The sequence below is a fragment of the Schistocerca americana genome, chromosome 2, assembly GCF_021461395.2.
Source record: "Schistocerca americana isolate TAMUIC-IGC-003095 chromosome 2, iqSchAmer2.1, whole genome shotgun sequence".
Taxonomy (NCBI): domain Eukaryota; kingdom Metazoa; phylum Arthropoda; class Insecta; order Orthoptera; family Acrididae; genus Schistocerca; species Schistocerca americana.
The window spans coordinates 297,785,253-297,807,801 of record NC_060120.1 but is presented as its reverse complement, the minus strand read 5'-3'; the positions used below and the strand labels follow the sequence as shown (position 1 = coordinate 297,807,801).

Genomic DNA, 22,549 nt, shown 5'->3' with positions numbered 1-22,549 from the left:
TATTTTCACGAATCTTCAAATGAAGCATACTACGTGACAGAGACAATAGAGTGGATTCACAGTTGATACTGAAGACCTATTCTCAGATTTTTTAGGTCCTTTGTTTCACTCAGCATCTTCGTAAGCTTGTCACGTTAATTTAAGAGGGCACTTACAATACAAACTGCGGAATATAGCTATTTAATATTCCTTCCAACTATAAAAGCGACTAGAAAATGTACAGAGGTTTATCACTGTAGTCGGATACAACCAGATTGATTTCCTTCTGTTTATGCTTGTCATCAAACATACAAAAGGTGCAGTCCCATTCACTACAGGAAGTGGAACCTTCTCTTGGTCGTTCTGTATGTGCACCTCGTTAGCGACAGTACTCGTATTTTCCTGCAGATAAGATGTTCATTAGCGAATTATCTGAGAGTCTGCTGACACTGACTCATACGTGGTTGATATTCACCGAGACCATAAGCCATCATATGATGCGCATGCTTTACATTTGTGCCGTTTGCGCACAAGTCGCCCAGGGAAGCATGCCGGGTCGTACCCGTCAAGAATTCTTCTAGCTTGTCCCACATATGTGGAGTTACTACGTACGGTGGTCCACTAATCGGCAGTGGGGTGCAGAGCGGAAAAGCTCTGCGAACTCTGTGAAAGCATTCGTGCCTACATCTCTGAGATACCGTAGCTGAAGACAACGGGAATCTATCATAAGAGTAATGTCTATTGAACGACTCGATAAAAATTTAAAGGAACACGAAATTTCCCGTCCTGTTCCAACTATGTTGGAAGTGTGTATTATCTTGTTACGACCTGTCGGTGAAAAGCGATTGCCATATGTATCTCTGCAGCTGTAACGTAAGTCGATCCTCCTTGTCCGTCTGGACCAACTAAACACCTGATATGCCTGTGGCGCATCGCATATAATTCACATACACTCCTGGAAATGGAAAAAAGAACACATTGACACCGGTGTGTCAGACCCACCATACTTGCTCCGGACACTGCGAGAGGGCTGTACAAGCAATGATCACACGCACGGCACAGTGGACACACCAGGAACCGCGGTGTTGGCCGTCGAATGGCGCTAGCTGCGCAGCATTTGTGCACCGCCGCCGTCAGTGTCAGCCAGTTTGCCGTGGCATACGGAGCTCCATCGCAGTCTTTAACACTGGTAGCATGCCGCGACAGCGTGGACGTGAACCGTATGTGCAGTTGACGGACTTTGAGCGAGGGCGTATAGTGGGCATGCGGGAGGCCGGGTGGACGTACCGCCGAATTGCTCAACACGTGGGGCGTGAGGTCTCCACAGTACATCGATGTTGTCGCCAGTGGTCGGCGGAAGGTGCACGTGCCCGTCGACCTGGGACCGGACCGCAGCGACGCACGGATGGACGCCAAGACCGTAGGATCCTACGCAGTGCCGTAGGGGACCGCACCGCCACTTCCCAGCAAATTAGGGACACTGTTGCTCCTGGGGTATCGGCGAGGACCATTCGCAACCGTCTCCATGAAGCTGGGCTACGGTCCCGCACACCGTTAGGCCGTCTTCCTCTCACGCCCCAACATCGTGCAGCCCGCCTCCAGTGGTGTCGCGACAGGCGTGAATGGAGGGACGAATGGAGACGTGTCGTCTTCAGCGATGAGAGTCGCTTCTGCCTTGGTGCCAATGATGGTCGTATGCGTGTTTGGCGCCGTGCAGGTGAGCGCCACAATCAAGACTGCATACGACCGAGGCACACAGGGCCAACACCCGGCATCATGGTGTGGGGAGCGATCTCCTACACTGGCCGTACACCACTGGTGATCGTCGAGGGGACACTGAATAGTGCACGGTACATCCAAACCGTCATCGAACCCATCGTTCTACCATTCCTAGACCGGCAAGGGAACTTGCTGTTCCAACAGGACAATGCACGTCCGCATGTATCCCGTGCCACCCAACGTGCTCTAGAAGGTGTAAGTCAACTACCCTGGCCAGCAAGATCTCCGGATCTGTCCCCCATTGAGCATGTTTGGTACTGGATGAAGCGTCGTCTCACGCGGTCTGCACGTCCAGCACGAACGCTGGTCCAACTGAGGCGCCAGGTGGAAATGGCATGGCAAGGTGCTCCACAGGACTACATCCAGCATCTCTACGATCGTCTCCATGGGAGAATAGCAGCCTGCATTGCTGCGAAAGGTGGATATACACTGTACTAGTGCCGACATTGTGCATGCTCTGTTGCCTGTGTCTATGTGCCTGTGGTTCTGTCAGTGTGATCATGTGATGTATCTGACCCCAGGAATGTGTCAATAAAGTTTCCCCTTCCTGGGACAATGAATTCACGGTGTTCTTATTTCAATTTCCAGGAGTGTAGTTGATATGTAAGATGTTCAAATGTGTGTGAAATTTTATGGGACTTAACTGCTAAGGTCATCAGTCCCTAAGCTTACACACTACTTAACCTAAATTATCCTAAGGAGAAACACACACACCCATGCCCGAGGGAGGACTCGAACCTCCGCCGGGAAAATGTAAGATGGAATAACAATTGTGATCATCTGCAATTGAATGCTGGACAGCTGTCGCACGCAAACGTCTTTCTCGTTCAATGGAATTCCAGGCGCAAATTAAGGACCCTCTCGAAGCTTTAAGTTGCTGCTGGTTTCTCTAACTTTCTTTGAAACTTTCTTTCAGGAGGTTGACTCAGTCCGCAAGTCGTGCGTAGGGGATTTAATAGATAGAGCAATTTTCGCCAATGGGTGAGTCCAAGTTAGATTTCCAGAACGTCCCACATCTTTAACTTCTCACAGTTGATAAATGCACCGTCTTTTCTCTCAAAACTGAAACTATTTAATCTTTGCATATCACTTATTTAGAAGTGATTTTACTAACAGATATTTAGCAGATATTTAGCAAACTATATATTTCACATACAGAACATCTGACACCGGGAATGTGTACTCTGTAAATACACTACTGGCCATTAAAATTGCTACACCATGAAGATGACCGACAGGAAGAAGATGCTGTGTTATGCAAATGATTAGCTTTTCAGAGCATTCACACAAGGTTGGCGCCGGTGGCGACACCTGCAACTGCTGACATGTGGAAGGTTTCTAACCGATTTCTCATACACAAACAGCAGTTGACCGGCGTTGCTGGTATAACGTTGTTGTGATGCCTCGTGTAAGGAGGAGAAATGCGTACCATCAGGTTATCGACTTTGATAAAGCTCGGATTGTAGCCTATCGCGATTGTGGTTTATCGTATCGCGACATTGCTGCTCGCGTTGGTCGAGATCCAATGACCGTTAGCAGGAATACGAAATCGGTGCGTTCAGAGGGTAATACAGAACGCCGTGCTGGATCCCAACGGCCTCGTACCACTAGCAGTCGAGATGACAGGCATGTTATCCACATGGCTGTAAAGGATCGTGCAGCCACGTCTCGATCCCTGAGTCAACAGATGGGGGCCGGCCGCGGTTGTCTCGCGGTTCTAGGCGCGCAGTCCGGAACCGCGCGACTGCTGCGGTCGCAGGTTCGAATCCTGCCTCGGGCATGGATGTGTGTGATGTCCTTAGGTTAGTTAGGTTTAAGTAGTTCTAAGTTCTAGGGGACTGATGACCACAGCTGTTAAGTCCCATAGTGCTCAGAGCCATTTTTGAACAGATGGGGACGTTTGCAAGACAACAACCATCTGCACGAACAGTTCGACGACGTTTGCAGCAGCATGGACTATCAGCTCGGAGACCATGGCTGCGGTTACCCTTGACGATGCATCACAGACAGGAGCGCTTGCGATGCTTCAAAATGGCTCTCAGCACTATGGGACTCAACATCTGAGGTCATCAGTCCCCTAGAACTTAGAACTACTTAAACCTAACTAACCTAAGGACATCACACACATCCATGCCCGAGGCAGGATTCGAAACTGCGACCGTAGCGGTCGCACGGTTCCAGAATGAAGCGCCTAGAACCGCTCGGCCACACCGGCCGGCCCTGCGATGGTGTACTCAACGACGAACTTGGATGCACGAATGGCAAAACGTCATTTTTTTCGGATGAATCCAGGTTCTGTACACAGCATCATGAAGGTCGCATCTGTGTTTGGCGACATTGCGGTGAACGCACATTGGAAGCGTGTATTCGTCATCGCCATACTGGCGTATCACCCGGCGTGATGGTATGGGGTGCCATTCGTTATACGTCTCGGTCACCTTTTGTTCGCATTGACGGCACTTTGAACAGTGGACATTACATTTCAGATGTGTTACGACCAGTGACTCTACCCTTCATTCGATCCCTGCGAAACCGTACATTTCAGAAGGATAATGCACGACCGCATGGTGTAGGTCCTGGTCGGGGCTTTCTGGATACAGAAAATGTTCGACTGCTGCCCTGGCCAGCAAAGTCTCCAGATCTCTCACCAATTGAAAACGTTTGGTCAATGGTGGCCGAGCAACTGGCTCGTAACAATACGCCAGTCACTACTCTTGATGAACTGTGGTATCGTGTTGAAGCTGCATGGGCAGCTGTACCTGTACACGCCATCCAAGCTCTGTTTGACTCAATGCCCTGGCGTATCAAGGCCATTATTACGGCCAGAGGTGGTTGTTCTGGGTACTGATTTCTCAGGATCTATGCACCCAAATTGCGTGAAAATGTAATCACTCGTCAGTTCTAGTATAATATATTTGTCCAATGAATACCCGTTTATCATCTGCATTTCTTCTTGGTGTAGCAATTTTAATGGCCAGTAGTGTATAATTATGTGCTGCAACCACGCAGACAAGAAACGACTGTTATGCGCAGTACAGTATTTTACTAATTCGTTTGTCAGATTCAGGCAGAAGAAAGAGCAGGAACTACGAGTGATTCACTGCCCCGCGCTCCATAAGTGTGTGATGGGGAATGATAGTCGCTTGCCTGCTAATCAACACGGACATGTGATGTGAACCCGTGTGTTACAGACAACTTATTAGGATACAGTGCGCATTTTGGGGGTCTCATTTAAACGGTTTTGGTTTCACAGAGTTAATAACGATACAGTTATGCGTTAAAGTCATTGCTGAAGCAACGTTTACTTTCATGCAAATCAGTATATTTAAAAATATATACATATATTAGCACAAGTATGCTGATTAAGGTAAAAAAAAAGGTAACACGGTTTGAACTCCGTAATTTACTAGGAAGGATCTTACTTAACGTGCCTGTAAGGGGGGGGGGGGCACCACTTTACCGTAGAGTCTGAATTACAGGTCGGTTTGGGGTTTCCATATGTTTATATAGAAACTCCAGTCAGAGCTACCGTCTGAGGAACAGATAACAGAGTGTTAAAAATTACTTGCACTGTTCGGTCACAGAGAATACTGTTTGGAGGTAATAAAACTAGTGAACACAAAATTGGACAGGGGAGGGAAAGGGAACTACGCTATCACCTCTCTTGTGCTAGTCATCAATGACTGTCAATTCTGAAAAAAGTAGAGTCAAGAGATCAATTGCTATTTAAATTTATAATCTCGTTGTCATTAACGATTGGAGAGAAACTTGTCCCATAAATGGTGTGCCATTGATTCACAGTTCGGTTCGGAACCCAATCGCCCTATTTAAGCCCTGAGAATGATGGTGGTGGTAGTGTCCCTTCTCTGGTATTTCTTTTTACTGGATGGAAACCTTTGCATGTTCCATACCTTCTGTCGCGCAGAGAGGAATGTCTTGGAGCTAAGTCGACTTGTCATCGTACTTGACAGCCGGTGAGTTACACAGCGTCACGACAACACGACAAACAAATAAACATCTGCAGATAGCGAAAGAGTATTTCACAACAACGACCGGTGTAGGAGACTTAATGTTTTAGACCCCACATAGAGGTCCTACTGGTGTAGATGTTCGAACAACCTCAAGAAACTGTTACTTTTTTTTCAACACGACGCATTTGCTACATTATTTCAGAGATCAGAGCAACAAAAAAGAGAAGGCGTCCCCAGAATCATTAGGATAAAAATTGGGAAGCCACTAACGACTGTTGAGTCTTACTCTTTGTAAACAGTAATGGTCTTACACTTTTAGAATCCGGAGGACATAAAAACGACAGTTTACGAGACATCACTGCCAAGTACGTGCTTGGCTATAAAGGAAGTAAGTAACAATTCTGGTTCCAAAGAAAGTACGCGTAGATGCTGACAGGCGTGAATATTACGAAATCATCAGTTTGATAAGTCACGATTCCAAATTACTGACTAGAATTATTCGCAGAAGAACGGAAAGGCTGATGGAAGCTGACCTCGGCGAAGATTAGTTTGGTTTCCGGAATAATGTAGGTCCATGTGAAGCAATACTAAACCTACGAGTTGTCTTAGAAGATAGAAAAAAGTAAGACAAGCCTATCCTTATAGCATTTCTGGATTTAGAAAGGTCTGGGCAATGTTGAATGGATATACTCTTTTAAATTCTGAAGTAGCAGGGATGAAAATACAGGTACCTAAACTTTACTTACAATTTTCATAGAAACGAGACTGCAGTGAAAGAAGCGTACTGCAGTGTATTCAAATTAAATCAGGTGATGCCGGGAGAAATATGTTAGGAAACGAGACGCTTAAAATAGTAGATGTATTTTGCTATTTGGGCAACAAAATAACGGACGATGAGCGTAGTTGAGAAGATGTAAAATCCAGATTGGCAACAGTGAGACAACTTTTTAAAAAAAGGAAATTTGTTAACATTGAATGTAGATTTGAAGGTTTCGAAGTCTTTCCGTGTACTGTACAGCAGTGAAAAGTGGGCGAAAAAAAAAAAAGGTTGGACAAAAATGTGGTGCTACAGAAGAATGCTGAAGATTAGAGGGGTAGATCGGATAACTAGTGCACAGGTACTGAAACGAATTAAAGGGAAAAGAAAGTTACTGATAGGACCCATCCTAAGGCATCAAAGAATCGTCGATTTGTTAACTGAGGGAAGTGTGGGAGGTAAAAATTGTAGACGGAGGTCAATGACTGACTACTGTAATCAGGATCAAATGTATATAGGTTACAGGAGTTATCAGGAGGTTAAGAGGCTTGCACAGGATAGAGTGAAGAACTGCATCAAACAAATCTTCGGACTGAAGACAACAAAAACAAGGAAAGATACAAAACTGTATTTTAATCTTGAGGATGCCAACTTACGGTGTTCCTTAGGTGACTGTCGACATTATGGCCTACTGCTGCGTTGGACTCTGCTGCGTTTCAGAGCAGAGACAAGTGTAACATCATGGAGCCTTCACATAGTGATTATGTTTGCACTGGTGTCTCCAGTTTCAAGACCACCATTTCGGAAGTTTGGAGTTGGAAAAAAGTAAACCACCTTTACAAGTGTACGTTTGCCACGAGTTCTGAATGACGTAGATTTATTTTTTAAGAAAATGATGACTGTTAGGGCTTGATATCCCGTCGTCCATAAGATTAAGACAGGGAAAAGGTTAGGATACAGCAAGGATGATAAAGGCATCGGTAGAAACCAATCTATCAGTCACCCTAAGTGATTCAGGGAATTAATGGGACATCTAAGCTATGGTGGCTCGACGGGAATTTTAGCACCACTGCTTCTCCTGAATGCGAGTTCAGTGTGTTAACCATAGCTCCATTGGTATTTTTTAGTGAAATCATGTTGCAATAATAAAAGAAGACGTCTCTCACAAACTAATTTTGACCCAAGTTGATTAATTGCTGCAGTAATATGTTGATCTGATTCTATCCTGTTGCTAGGCCTATCAACTCCACTCTTCTCTTAGGGGGGACAAGAAGATCTAACTTAGCGTAGGAATTGCTTCGCCTGAATCGACTGCGAGTGAGCTATTAAAAAAAAAAAAAGAAGAAAGAAAGAAAAACTTTGAAAAATTTTATAAGCGGTCAACAGTGATTTTCCACAATGACTTACCGCTACATTTGGCGAAGGTGATCCCCAGAATCTAGTGAAAGATACAGTCGTGTGCATTGTTTCATATTGTGCTGAAGGAAATAGACGTGAACTATTGAAATTGGTGCTCTTTCTATTAGATAGGAAATTGCTCTCTTCCTTTTCGCTCGGGATTCGGAGTGGTTACAGTTATTCTGAAAGATGATTACAGTTATTCTGAAAGTTCACTTGTCGGCATCACTCACTAATGTCCTATTGATTCACTTGACAACGCTTAACTGAGTTTTCATTCACTACTTTATACAGAACCAAAGCCCTTTAAGGTACCATACTGGAACACAACATCATGTTGGAGTTTCTAATTTCAATAAGTAAACAACAAGTTGGAATAAGACATGTTTGCGTTCGATAAAAATGTAGTGGAAACGTTTTGGTGTAAGACAATTGGACGATGGAAGCCTACACTTACAAAAAACTTATTGAACACCATACATTTACGAAACATTGAATAAGAGAGTAGCACTGCGATAGGCAAGTGGAAATTTCATGCGAAATGTAGTTTGTTTTAAATATTTTGAGGCTTAAGGTTACTCAGAGAAGTAATTATCAGAGCCCATATCGGTTTACGTAGTTTATATTAAATTATACACGTCTCTGCATGTGAAATACCAGAAGAAGTCAAACCAGTGCAGTGCTGATGAGGTTTTTTGTGACAATAGTATGATGCATATCTGTAATGGGACTCTCGACAATCTTGCATATTTATCAGCAAGGAAACTGAAACAAGAGACACAACAAGTTTTTTTGTAAGGTCGCATGCACTGTACAGTGAGAGGTCAAACACCGGTGTGTCGTTGCTGTATTCATGACCATTTACATAGTTGTCTGTTACGCCATTGTATGATTCTTACGCTAAACGTCTGGATGGACTCCACTGTTAGGCTTATGATGAATTATAAAAACTATTTTGAATTAATATGGCACCACTTAAATCTTATCAGATCTTACCCCTGAGAACGCCTGTTTCTTTCTTTGTAGGGAGCATCCCTTATAAATCGGGAGAAAATTACCTACGTAAGCTTGGGCGAGCGTCTTAAATAGTGAGGAAATATAGTCGCCTTAATTAAGGAAACCTTATCGTTTCTAGCAGCTCTTCATAATCTACCTTTAAGAAGTAAACGTGAGAGTTGTACTATGAAAATGTCTTTCTCGATCTTCATTACTTGATATCAAATTAGTAGGGCAGATTGTTGTTCCTAAAGGATAGTGTGCCTAGGAACATATGATGTTTTATGTCGGTACTTCAATTCTATGACTGATTTTAGAATAACATCAAGAGGAATGCCTTATAGTAATGATGGAATACTGACACAGGATTACTGGTCGAGGGTAAAAAACAACATAACGTGACTACCAGCTGTAATTTCATAACACTGATTACGCCCCTGGGCGTTCCGGAGAAAATAAACATTATGAAGATAATGTAATGGTGGAACGAGTTAATAATAATGAGCCAGATGCAGGTGGATAGGGTTGACACTGAACCTAAGCAGGCAAGGACAGATACCTACTTGTGGGCAGGGACTCGAGGACGTCCTCTGGGTGCGCAGACTGTGGCGTCGCGCTATTGCCCTGCTGAGGCGGCATTCTGTAGCTGTTGGTGTGTCTGTGGCTGCTGCACGGGACACTGTGAGGTGGGCGTCCGCCGCCGCAGCTGTTATATGGCAGGCAGGCCAACGATGACGCCGGCGCCGCGCCGCTAGATGGCAGATCGGTGCCACAGTCCGTGGGGCGCCGAGTACGCCGGAACGCCGGACGCGTCCCGCTGCGCACACTCTGCCCCTGACATCAGCTACGGTAATCCTTTGAGGCCGGCCGAAGTGGCCGTGCGGTTAAAGGCGCTGCAGTCTGGAACCGCGAGACCGCTACGGTCGCAGGTTCGAATCCTGCCTCGGGCATGGATGTTTGTGATGTCCTTAGGTTAGTTAGGTTTAACTAGTTCTAAGTTCTAGGGGACTAATGACCTCAGCAGTTGAGTCCCATAGTGCTCAGAGCCAGCCAATCCTTTGAGATACTACTGTTTTCCTCCCAGCGGCGTCCGGTACTATCGAAAAGCTTCTGCTGCCAACAAATGCCGCAGGTTCTCGTGCCTGAAATTAAGCAAGGATTGCATCGATTAGTCTCTATTTAGGGAAGGCGAATGGCCGACGTCGGTTAATAAACTCCCAATAGGGAGGCTGCTAGGAAAGTGTGGTTCATCTGTAAAGAGCCCGCATATAGGACATTAGTGGGACGTTCTTTCCGTGGAAGAACCGATATTTGAAGCTGACTGCAGAACGATTCTACCGCCGCCAACCTCATTTCGCGTAGGGATCACGAAGATAAAATATGAGAAATTAGGATTGTACAGAGGTATATAGATAGTCGTTTTCCCTCGCTCTAATTCCGAGTGGAACAGGAAAGGAAATGATTAGTTTCAGAGTATCCTCCGCCACACACCGTACGGTGGCTTGTGGAGTATGTATGTAGAAGTAGATTACTAATATCAGGATAATAGCCGCCACAGATATCATGCCACGCGATCGTCAGCGACGGTGGGACGTTCTTTCCAAGGAAGAATATTTTGAAAATTTAGAGAACCGATGTTTGAAGCTGACTGCAGAACGGTTCTACCGCCGACATCCTCATTTCGCGTAGGGACCACGAAGATAAACTATGGGAAATTAGGATTGTACGGAGTTATATAGATAGTCGTTTTCCCTCTCTCTATTTCCGAGTGGAACAGGAAAGGAAATGATTAGTTTCAGAGTATCCTCCGCCACACACCGTACGGTGGCTTGTGGAGTATGTATGTAGAAGTAGATTACTAATATCAGGATAATAGCCGCCACAGATATCATGCCACGCGATCGTCAGCGACGGTGGGACGTTCTTTCCAAGGAAGAATATTTAGAAAATTTAGAGAACCGATGTTTGAAGCTGACTGCAGAACGGTTCTACCGCCGACATCCTCATTTCGCGTAGGGACCACGAAGATAAACTATGGGAAATTAGGATTGTACGGAGTTATATAGATAGTCGTTTTCCCTCTCTCTATTTCCGAGTGGAACAGGAAAGGAAATGATTAGTTTCAGAGTATCCTCCGCCACACACCGTACGGTGGCTTGTGGAGTATGTATGTAGAAGTAGATTATTAATATCAGGATAATAGCCGCCACAGATATCATGCCACGCGATCGTCAGCGACGGTGGGACGTTCTTTCCAAGGAAAAATATTTAGAAAATTTAGAGAACCGATGTTTGAAGCTGACTGCAGAACGGTTCTACCGCCGACATCCTCATTTCGCGTAGGGACCACGAAGATAAACTATGGGAAATTAGGATTGTACGGAGTTATACAGATAGTCGTTTTCCCTCGCTCTAATTCCGAGTGGAACAGGAAAGGAAATGATTAGTTTCAGAGTATCCTCCGCTACACACCGTATGGTGGCTTGTGGAGTATGTATGTAGAAGTAGATTATTAATATCAGGATAATGGCCGCCACAGATATCATGCCACGCGATCGTCAGCGACGGTGGGACGTTCTTTCCAAGGAAGAATATTTAGAAAATTTAGAGAACCGATGTTTGAAGCTGACTGCAGAACGGTTCTACCGCCGACATCCTCATTTCGCGTAGGGACCACGAAGGTAAACTATAGGAAATTAGGATTGTACGGAGTTATATAGATAGTTGTTTTCCCTCTCTCTATTTCCGAGTGGAACAGGAAAGGAAATGATTAGTTTCAGAGTATCCTCCGCCACACACCGTACGGTGGCTTGTGGAGTATGTATGTAGAAGTAGATAATTAATATCAGGATAATGGCCGCCACAGATATCATGCCACGCGATCGTCAGCGACGGTGGGACGTTCTTTCCAAGGAAGAATATTTAGAAAATTTAGAGAACCGATGTTTGAAGCTGACTGCAGAACGGTTCTACCGCCGACATCCTCATTTCGCGTAGGGACCACGAAGATAAACTATGGGAAATTAGGATTGTACGGAGTTATACAGATAGTCGTTTTCCCTCGCTCTAATTCCGAGTGGAACAGGAAAGGAAATGATTAGTTTCAGAGTATCCTCCGCTACACACCGTACGGTGGCTTGTGGAGTATGTATGTAGAAGTAGATTATTAATATCAGGATAATGGCCGCCACAGATATCATGCCACGCGATCGTCAGCGACGGTGGGATGTTCTTTCCAAGGAAGAATATTTAGAAAATTTAGAGAACCGATGTTTGAAGCTGACTGCAGAACGGTTCTACCGCCGACATCCTCATTTCGCGTAGGGACCACGAAGATAAACTATGGGAAATTAGGATTGTACGGAGTTATACAGATAGTCGTTTTCCCTCGCTCTAATTCCGAGTGGAACAGGAAAGGAAATGATTAGTTTCAGAGTATCCTCCGCCACATACCGTACGGTGGCTTGTGGAGTATGTATGTAGAAGTAGATTATTAATATCAGGATAACAGCCGCCACAGATATCATCGCACGCGATCGTCAGCGACGTAGGGACAGTAGGTAGTGTCACGTCCCCTCTCCGCCGCGTGCTGGTGTTGTCGACGCCCTGGAGCTGTTACTGCTACAGCTCGGTCGGTGGAGTCGAGACGCGATGCGCGATGATGGATGTCTCCGTCGGTTAACGAGAGACAAGATCTGAAAAAGCTCTTAATAAATCGTTCCTCGCTTAATAATTAAAGTTTGACTGAGAGTCCGCACAGTTTCTTTATTAATGTGAACTGCGCACTCTGATTGTGTCTTATGGTCTGAAGTTGAGTTATTATGTGCCCGGTTAACACTTTAGTGCAGTAATTGATGAATCTTCCCTCATGCGCATCGTCCACATCACCAAAAGCGAGGAAAAAGTTCAACTGCAGATCGTATTGGTCGTTGTTTGTTCGTTGCTAAGTACAATTGTTCGCTCTGTATGACGTGAGATCCACAGATACTCTTTAACAATGTCTTAATTATCTTGCGTCGTAATATTATGTATGTCCAAACCTTCCTTGTCACAACTAAAAGTCCACCAACTTACTTCCAAGTTAAATAGTCACTGTTCATTAACTTTTGATGGGCAATTACAAGATATTCATAGAATGATGGAGGCAAAACGTTGAATTTCCACTTTTGATGAACAATTTGAATGTTCCTTTTCGCTAAATACTTTATAAACATCACGCCACACGCACACGCGGTTAATTAGCACTTTTCAGTTCTGTTAGTTTCAAGTATCGTGACAGTTACGACAGCTTTAACCCTCGGCGTATTTGTATCTTCTTCATGTATTCGTGTCAATGTCTCCTACTCGAGACTAAACGTGTATTATTGTCTTTTGAAATTTGGTCCATTCCTTTCTATAAGTTCACTTATATGAATGATGAGTCTCTAGTCTGAATATCAGTTCACAAAATCCGTGCGTCCACGTCACGCAACAACGACTCTTGAAAGTAAAACAATCTCGTCGCACTCCGTTCGCTCAACTAGGGCAAGAGCTGCTCTCGTATGACTTGATAGCAGATAGCTAGCAAGCGACTTACTTTTTCCGTGAATGAGTATTGTAGACGTATTGAATTTCTTCGTTGCTTTTACAACTCTCTTCCACATAAAAGTTATCTCTGACCGCCATTTCTTTGTACTTAACTTTCATGGTGTTAATTTGCAATTATTACTTAGATGTTTGGCAAATAACTAAAGATGACCTTTCTTTCTTCTTCCTTTTTACCAAAAGACACTCTGTAATGCTTAATGTTGGTGTTTATCAAGACTTTCTGTTGTTATATCGTCGGCAAAGTTGTCGCACCTGTCAGGATAACTTTTCCCTACTTTACATCATGATGGTCTTACCTAACTGGGTTTAGGGGTTCATTAAGGTGTTACAGTAGCTAAGAAGAATGCCTATGGGTAGTGGCAAAACGGTCGTTCGTGTTTCCCGTGGTGTCTGATATAACTCCGTTCAAACAAGCATCGGAAGGCCCAACGGTACTGGCCGACCGCCGTGTCATCCTCGGCCGATAGGCGTCACAGGATGCGGATGTGGAGGGGCATGTGGACACCACACAGCTCTCCTGGCTATTGTCAGTTTTATGTGCAAGCATGGAGTCTGTTCTTTGAGGGGAATTTGAAAGAACAACACCATGCATTCATATAACTGATTCGCCTCGATGTGCAATGAATCCACCATCGTCAGTGCAGATGCACAAAAAAAATGTCCAGTGAAACTGTCAGAAAAAAAGCCTGTACCTTGCAAAAGGTGGGGTAGAAGATTTTATTTTTTTAACTCGTTCATATTGTTGGAAAGGTTAGAAAACCAAGTTTTGCCAACAAAATTTCTCTTGGGAAAACTTTCTGCAGACAAAAAACTTCGAAAATTGCGGACTTTTTTCAGTTTTTTCAAAATATCTCAGTTTCGTTTGATCCTATCGCTTTGACGTCTATTTTCTTTATTAAAGAGCACAAAATTCTCTACAAATTTGATTTTTACCATTTTTTCTACTCCCAGTATCTAAGGCGCTAAAGTGCGTCAAAAAATACCAATTTTTTAAATTTCGAGCAAAGTGGCAAATTACCTAATTTTTGAACATTGTTATTTCAGTTTCTATTTGTGTAGTATAAACATATTACTCATCATGTTATTCATTGGAATTTACCATCTCACTCTGCTGCAGGGCCAGGACAAACAGCGTCATATTCTGTAACTACGAACACATTCACGTCGGATTGCATGAAGTTTATTTGTGTTACAATATGTAATACGATTGCATGCAGGTGCCGTACATTTTCTACAGTTGATTGACGTTAATGATCAGTTATAAGAAAAAATATATAGGAATTGTTCTTTAGCGGACAAAAGCATGTTTATTCTTTGGCGGGCGGAAGGCAATTATCTCTGGTGATTGTTCACAGCGCGCTGACAGCTATTAGCACTCAACAATAAGGGTTCTACAGTTTGGAGTCGCTTCCATTCAGTATATATTGTGGTGCTGAAAATGAGTATGTCTGACATGAATTTGTGTTTCATTTGCGAAAAAACTGTGGTGAGTGGAGGACGCAATGTGAAAAAGAAAGGACTGAGCACACTTATCGATTGTAGTGCTAAACGCAGGGAGTCTGCTCACATCCGTTTTTTCAAAACGCTCAGTGAAGTGATGGTGCATGAAGCATGCTACAAGAAGTACATTAATGAGAGAATGATAGCAGCTAGCCTTCGACATCCTCAGGAACCAACAGGCGTGCTACGTCGGTCGCAGGGAAAAGGTCAGTTCAATTTCAAAGAAAAATGCTTCTTATGCGCAAAAGGGAATTCTGATGACTTTTTAACCAAGCAGTTAAGATTGCCATATGCCAAACGAAATTTTGTTTACAAAGTAATGAAATTGGAAGTGCAATCGACAGTATTAGAACAGACTAAACGACGTGGTGATGAATTTGGTCAACAAGTGATGGAGCGGATTCAAAATGTAAATTATTTGGTTGCTGCAGATGGGTGGTACCACAGATTTTGCTACAGAAAGTTCTTTCACCGTGTTTCAGCTACTGGACAGAAACGAGGTTACCGACCTGCAACACAAGTAGATGAAGGCGTGGAGGCTATATTTGCTTACCTGGAAACCAATACGGAAGAATGTCAGTTTTCTATGGACGATCTGTTAGAGCAAATACACACATCACCTCGTCCTGATATTCGAACTGTCAAGGTTCGCCTTTTCCAGAAATATGGTGGCAATGTGGTGATAGCTGAAACAGCTTCAAAGCCAGCAGTCGTATGCTTCAAGAATGTTGGGCATCAACTATTCAGTGAAAATTGGTACACCAAAAGAAATTCATGTCCTCAGCAAGAAAGACTACGAATCGTCAAAGCAGCTGCAAATATCATATTAGACGATATAACATCAGTAGTGTGCGATGTAAAACAGTACCCTCCTTCTGATAATTTTTTATGTGATGTAGAGTCTGTCGTACCAGAATCTGTAAGATTGCTCTTTGAAACTATAATTTTGAAGCACAAGTGGTCTTCCAGAGCCGGCCGGAGTGGCCGAGTGGGTCTATGCGCTTCAGTCTGGAACCGCGAGACCGCTACGGTCGCAGATTCGAATCCTGCCTCAGGCATGGGTGTGTGTGATGTTCTTAGGTTAGTTAGGTTTAAGTAGTTCTAAGTTCTAGTGGACTGATGACCTCAGATGTTAAGCCCCATAGTGCTCAGAGCCATTTGAACCATTTGGGGGAAAATATGTGTTTCTCTTGCTCATGTACTCATAAGTGCTGCGAGGCCACGTTCATTTATTTCATCACTTTTGGCTGCTATTAGTGCATACTTGTACCGGAAGTTTGGCTCAAAACATCTCATCCAGGTTTTGTCTTCCCTTGGCTTTGCAGCATCTTATACGGAAGCTGCCCTATTGGAAGTGTCTTCAACCCTTCAGCTTGACAACGAAAGACAACGAAGTGACGCATTTTGCCAATTTGTGTTTGATAATGCAGATTTCAATGTAAACACCCGAGATGGAACTGGTACTTTTCATGCAATGGGAGGTATAATGTGTGTTACTACTCATGATGCATTGCTTCCTCAGAAAAATATTAAAAAGTTGAATCATCGTCCCTCAGCTCAACTTTTTAGTGAAGCCGGAAAAAATGACATACAGACATTCCGCAGAACGCAAGTTGGCGGGCTGAAGGCTATAAAAATTGAAGATTTGGACATAACTGCTCCTGCAAAAGATGAGATCGTCATCCCAACAGCGGAAATTACGTGTTTATATTGTAAATGGTCTCAGAATGCAGTTGTTTCAGGATGGAATGGTTACATGGAACGCTTGACGCCAGGCAAAGAATATGAACGTTCTAAAATAAAGTGTCTTCCAATTCTTAATTCATCACCAACCAATTATGACACCATATATACTGCTCTGAAGATAGCTAGAGAGGCATGTAAAATACATAATCAGACTAGATACTTTGTCACATCTGATCAGCATCTGTATGGGAAGGCAAGGGATATTGTGGAGATTGACCTTCCTGAATTTCATAATGTGGAGGTCCGACTTGGAGGTTTTCATTTCCTTATGTCGTTCATGGGATGTATCTGTATGATCATGGGTGAAAGTGGATTAAAGGACTTATTTGGTGTAATATTCGCTGAAAACAGCGTCGATAAGATTTTGTCAGGACATGCATATTCCAGGGCTGTGCAAGCGCATTTATTGTGTCACCTTGCTTTGGCCTGACAAGTGTGGGATCACATTGAACTAACAGAAGATGAACGTGGGACATTGAATGACTTGTCTTCTCCTCGCGGTGAGTCAGAACTGTCAGTTGGCCAGGATACCAGTGTTCTCAGTGAAAAAGTCATAGAAAAATTTGTAACTGCCGTGAAAACGATTGAAAGTAAGGGACCCACAGCAAAATTATGGGTTCAGTACTACAAGATGGTCACTATCATAAAACAATTTATTGAAGCGCGTCGATCAGGCAGTTGGAAACTTCATCTTGAAAGCGTGCGAAAAATGCTTCCCTACTTCGATTCAGCTGGACATTTTATGTTCGCTAAAAGTGGCCACCTCTACTTACAGGATATGTTGAGACTCGAGGAAAAAATGGATTTATCAGAATATAAGTTCACAATGAAAGGACATATTACAATCCGGCGATCAGAGAAGTATTGGTCAGGGTTTCCTTCTGACATGACTATAGAACAAAAATTGATGAGAACCATGAAGAGTTCTGGAGGATTTACTTCTGGCCAAGGAATTACGGATAGTGTATTAACCAGATGGACATTGGATATGATTCACATGCAGAACATTTGTGAAGAAATTGAGTCGTATTGCGAAGTGAGCGCAGTAACATCAGAACAGCATGTAGATGCAAGAAGTTATCGCATCGAACGAGATGGCGTAGACTTGCGTAAGCTGCGTGATTGGTTTTCACTGTACCCTCCCTTCTCTGAAAGTGATTTTATAATGTCTATCAGCAGTGGTGTTGTCGGAACGGAGGATGTTAATTGTCATATGTGTCACGAAGAGGGGGAAAAAGGCATGAAACGAATAGTTGCTGACAATTTCCACGATGTAAAGTTCCGTAGAAAAGATAAAGTTGTGACTCTCCTTTCTGCGTTCAATTCTGTAAAAGCTGGGAGCACTAAAATTACTCCTGTTGATCCTTTAACTCTTTTCCAAAGGATTTGTTTAATGAAACAAAGTGAAGAAGAGTTAAAAGCCTTTCTGAAATATGAACTTGCTCCTTACCCAATGTCCCTATTCTCAGAAAAAGGCATGCGAAAAAGAACAAAATTTTCATTCTACAATGCCTTCGTTCCAGTGGAAGATGTGAAGTCAGGTGGATCGAATAAATTTTTTGTCATTGATGGATGGTATTTTATCCACAAAGTGACTTGGACTCGACATGTTTGCTTCAAGTCAATAGCCCAAAGCTATGTTTCTTATCTGCAAAGTCATTTTGGATCTCAATTTGCTATTGTATTGGATGGGTATCCATGTGAGGGAGACAAATGTAGCACAAAGAGTGCTGAGAGGATTCGTAGGTCCAAAAAACATTCTTCGGTTGACGTTGCGGTTGAATCACAGATAGTGAACCAAGTCCCTCAGGACCAGTTCTTGTGCAACTAACGAAACAAGATGCGTTTGATCACACTTCTTAAAAAGGAATTTCTGGAGTGTAGCATTGAAGTGCACCAGGCACAAGAAGATGATGACGTTATGATTGTAACATCTGCCATTTCAAGAACCAAAGATTTTGGAAGTGTTGTCATTGTAGGAGAAGATGTTGACCTGCTTGTGCTCATGACCGGTTAGGGGCAAGGCATTTAAAACTTATTTTTCTTAAAGCCAAGAAGAGGAAATGCAGAAGACAAGTGGTTTTCCACTGCATCTTACAAGTTTGACAGTAAATATATTCTGTTCACTCACGCCTTTAGCGGATGTAATACAACATCCGCTTTTTTTGGTCAAGGAAAAATTAAGTGCTGCAATATTGTTGCGAAAAATGAACACCTACCCTCAGCGCTTTGCACGTTCAATAAACCACATGCTACTCGTGAAGAAATAATAACAGCAGGAGAACAGGTTACTATCGCATTGTATAGTGGAGGTGTCAGCAGTTCCCACACACTAGACCATTTGCGGTACCAGCTATTCGCCGAGTCTGCCAAAAAAAGCAAACTGAGTCTTGCACGGTTGCCACCTACACACGATGCTGCACAATATCATTCGTTGCGGACTTACCAACAAGTCCAAAGTTGGATGGGAAACTGGAAACCTCCTGAGAAATGGGGCTGGAATCACAGTGACCACGGTCCAATACCCGTTATAATGAGCCAAGATCCAGCACCTGAAGCACTTCTTTACATTGTTTCATGCTCATGCAAGCTGAACTGTGGCGGAGCGTGCTCTTGCAGAAAAGCGGGTTTGAAATGTTCTTCAATTTGCAAGAAATGTATTGGGGTCAACGTGCTAAAATTTTTATATGAAGACAGTGAAGAAGATGTTATGGAGGATGTTGAGGAAACCGCTGACGAAATCAACGAAATTGCTGAGGCTGACTCGCTGTTTAAAGAAGAGGTCAATCTGGGATCAACTTCATGTACAGACCCTGAATCCATAACTCAAGGTATTTCTGGTGACACTGAGGAACCTGGCCCATCAAATCGTTGGAAATGATGCTCATATCTGTCTCAAGTGCGCTAAAGTGCGATGTCACGAGTATGACACACCCAGAACTGTGAACATTTTTTACTAACTGACAATGCATTTTAATTGTAATAAAGCTACTTATTTTTAATGTCAACGGTGTGGCTTTTATACACAAGAGTAATTACCTACCTAATTAGGTTGCCTATTGCAGCTAATAATAGTTCAGTTTCCTGAGACAATTTATTTTGTGTGTGTGTGTGTGTGTGTGTGTGTGTGTGTGTGTGTGTGTGTGTGTGTGTGTGTCTATGTCTCTTAATGATGTATTTTTATATTTATAGTTTTACAAATACCAGGGCTGAGATGGCCCATAGTGAACTTCAGGTAGTGATGTAAGAATCACAATAGTTGGGTGCCCAGCAGTCCTCATGTAGCACACAGAGAAATTGAATAGCTGAAAGTGAGGTGGTAAATTCCAACATATAACATGATGTATAATGTATTTGTACTACACAAACAGAAACTGAAAAAATAGTGTTCAAAAATAAGGTATCTTGCCACTATGCTCAAAGTTTGAAAGATTGGTATTTTGTGAGGCGCTGTAGCGCCTTAGATATTGGGAGTAGAAAAAAATGGCAAGAATCAAATTTGTAGAGGGTTTTGTGCTCTTTAAAAAAGAAAATAGACATTAAAGCGATAGGAGCAAAAAAACTGAGATATTTCGAAAAAACTGAAAAAAGGCCGAAATTTTCCAAGTTTTTTGACTGCAGAAAGTCTCCCCAAGCGAAATTTTGTTGGCAAAACTCAGTTTTCTAATCTTTCCAACCATATGAACGAGTTGAAAAAATAAACTCTTCTACCTCACCTATTGCAAGGTGTATCTGCTATTTGACTGGACTAAATTACATTCGACCTGTTGCGGGAACCTCAAAACAGCGAACATCGAGGACATGGACGGGGACTGAGCATAGGTAGCGTTAGGTGGGAGCGTGTGTCGACCGAAGGACGTACCGAGCTATTTCGCGCAATTGCGGTACGCACTGTGTTCAGATGGCGTAGTGGTTAATGCAACTTCCTGGTAAACAGGAGATCCTGGGTTCGAATTCCGGCCAGGCACACGTTTTTAGTCGTCGCAGCTGATTCCGCATCAAGTCCCAATTTTGCTCACATCAATAGTTCCCTCCCTCTCTTTTCCTTTCCTTTCGTTTCTCCCTCCACCACCTTCAGATTATGTAAGTTGTCAGTTTTCGTGACCAGAATCGCTACTCCCCGTTCAAATAGCTCCTCAGTTGGCCTCACGTCACTTGCCAACAGCGCTGGGCACACCCGGACGGGCCGCGTGGGATTAGCCGAGCGGTCTCAGGCGCTGCAGTCATGGTCTGTATGGCTGGTTCCAGCGGAGGTTCGAGTTCTCCCTCGGGCATGGGTGTGTGTGTTTGTCTTAGGATAATTTAGGTTAAGTAGCGTGTAAGCTTAGGGACTGATGACCTTAGCAGTTAAGTCCCATAAGATTTCACACACATTTGAACATTTGAACACCCGGACGGTCACCCATCCACGTTCTCGCCAAGCACCACAGCTTTTAACTTCGATAATCTGACGGGAACCGGTGTTACCACTGCAGCAAAGGCCATTCACCCTCTCTGATATTGGTAGTCCACAAATAATGCCTTGCTACTAGGCTTTATCAGGCTTCTTGTTTTTCTTTATTTGCTGGTTTCATAGTTTATTTTACTTTTTATTTACAGCACCAGAGCCCAAATGGAAAGTTTAGTGAAATGAGCATACAAACCTCACACTTGTGTTTAAGAACAAGAAACTGCAGAGAAAATCCTATCGTTTGCGATGCTTTAACTCAACAAAACGAAACGTGCATCTGTGGTGCAGACACAGTACCAGTATTGATAAAACAGCTTATAAAATTTAAAATTTGTATACCTGCTGTGGAAACTATCCAAGTCATTGAGAGTTATTTAAGAGCGCAAAGTATTCTCAGTAATGATGGAATAGAAGAATCTGTTGTTGTTGCACACTGCACTTAAATACAATCTTTTCTCCTCAGATAATAAATTAGATCAACAAGAAGAGGGGCTAGATATTGACAGTTCCCTAGCTGGGTGTAGGGTCGATATCTTTATTAACATATCGAAAAATAAATTTGTTAATCATTTCCCTAATATTGACACAAACATCATGTCCTGAAAACGATACATTGCTGATATCTTTCTTATATACTAAGGGCCTCCTGCAGATATAGATATTCCACACACTCAAGAAACTTTAAATAGCCTGTATAATAACATCAGTTTCACCTATGAATTAAAAGATGATGCAGGCAGTATTGATTACTTAGATTTGTCCATCAAGATCAAAGACAATAACACCTTTGTTGGTATATTCAGGAAACATACTACTATAAAAGATAGCATTGTTCACAGTACCTCTTATCATCCAAAAAGTCATAAATTTAGCTATTTCAATTTTGTGACTGACAGAATTATTTTGATTCCACTCTCTACTGATGCCGTTCAGAGAAAGTTCCATAATCTAAATATGTGGCAGACAACAGTTGTTGTAATCCCAATTCAATACAAAGGTTATTTAAACAAGTAACACGTGAATGTAAACATGTTACTTCTCTGCACGTTCCTTTCATTGGCAATATTTGTTACCAAATCACCAAGATGTTAAAAATATGGTATTACAGCAGCCTCTTGTACTAAGAATAAAGGCAGTCAATTACTTGTTCACAATGAGCAACCAGTCAGTAATGAATTGAATAAATTTGGCAGTTATCAAATGAACTGTGAAAGCTGTCTAGCCGGGTATGTCGGCCAAATCGGAAGAGCATTTAAAACTGGATTCCGTTAACGCCTTCCCAATAAAAGAAGGAGAAAATCCACATAAATCAACTTTTGCTCAGCACCTCATATATAAAAAAATAGAGCTCCAACTGTTGATAGTTTACACATTTTGCACTTTTTA

The 22,549-nt window shown here is 43.0% G+C and overlaps 1 protein-coding gene across 1 annotated transcript in view; it reads right to left on the bottom strand.

Annotated features, from left to right (window-relative positions):
• Nucleotides 1-9,548, bottom strand: part of LOC124596015 (sodium-independent sulfate anion transporter-like) — a 157,544-nt gene extending 147,996 nt beyond the window's left edge. The window contains exon 1 of the mRNA XM_047134969.1: nucleotides 9,444-9,548. Coding sequence (XP_046990925.1) covers nucleotides 9,444-9,519 — 76 coding nt within the window. The 5' untranslated portion in view covers nucleotides 9,520-9,548. The remainder of the gene's footprint in view (nucleotides 1-9,443) is intronic.
• Between the last annotated feature and the right edge of the window lie 13,001 nt (nucleotides 9,549-22,549).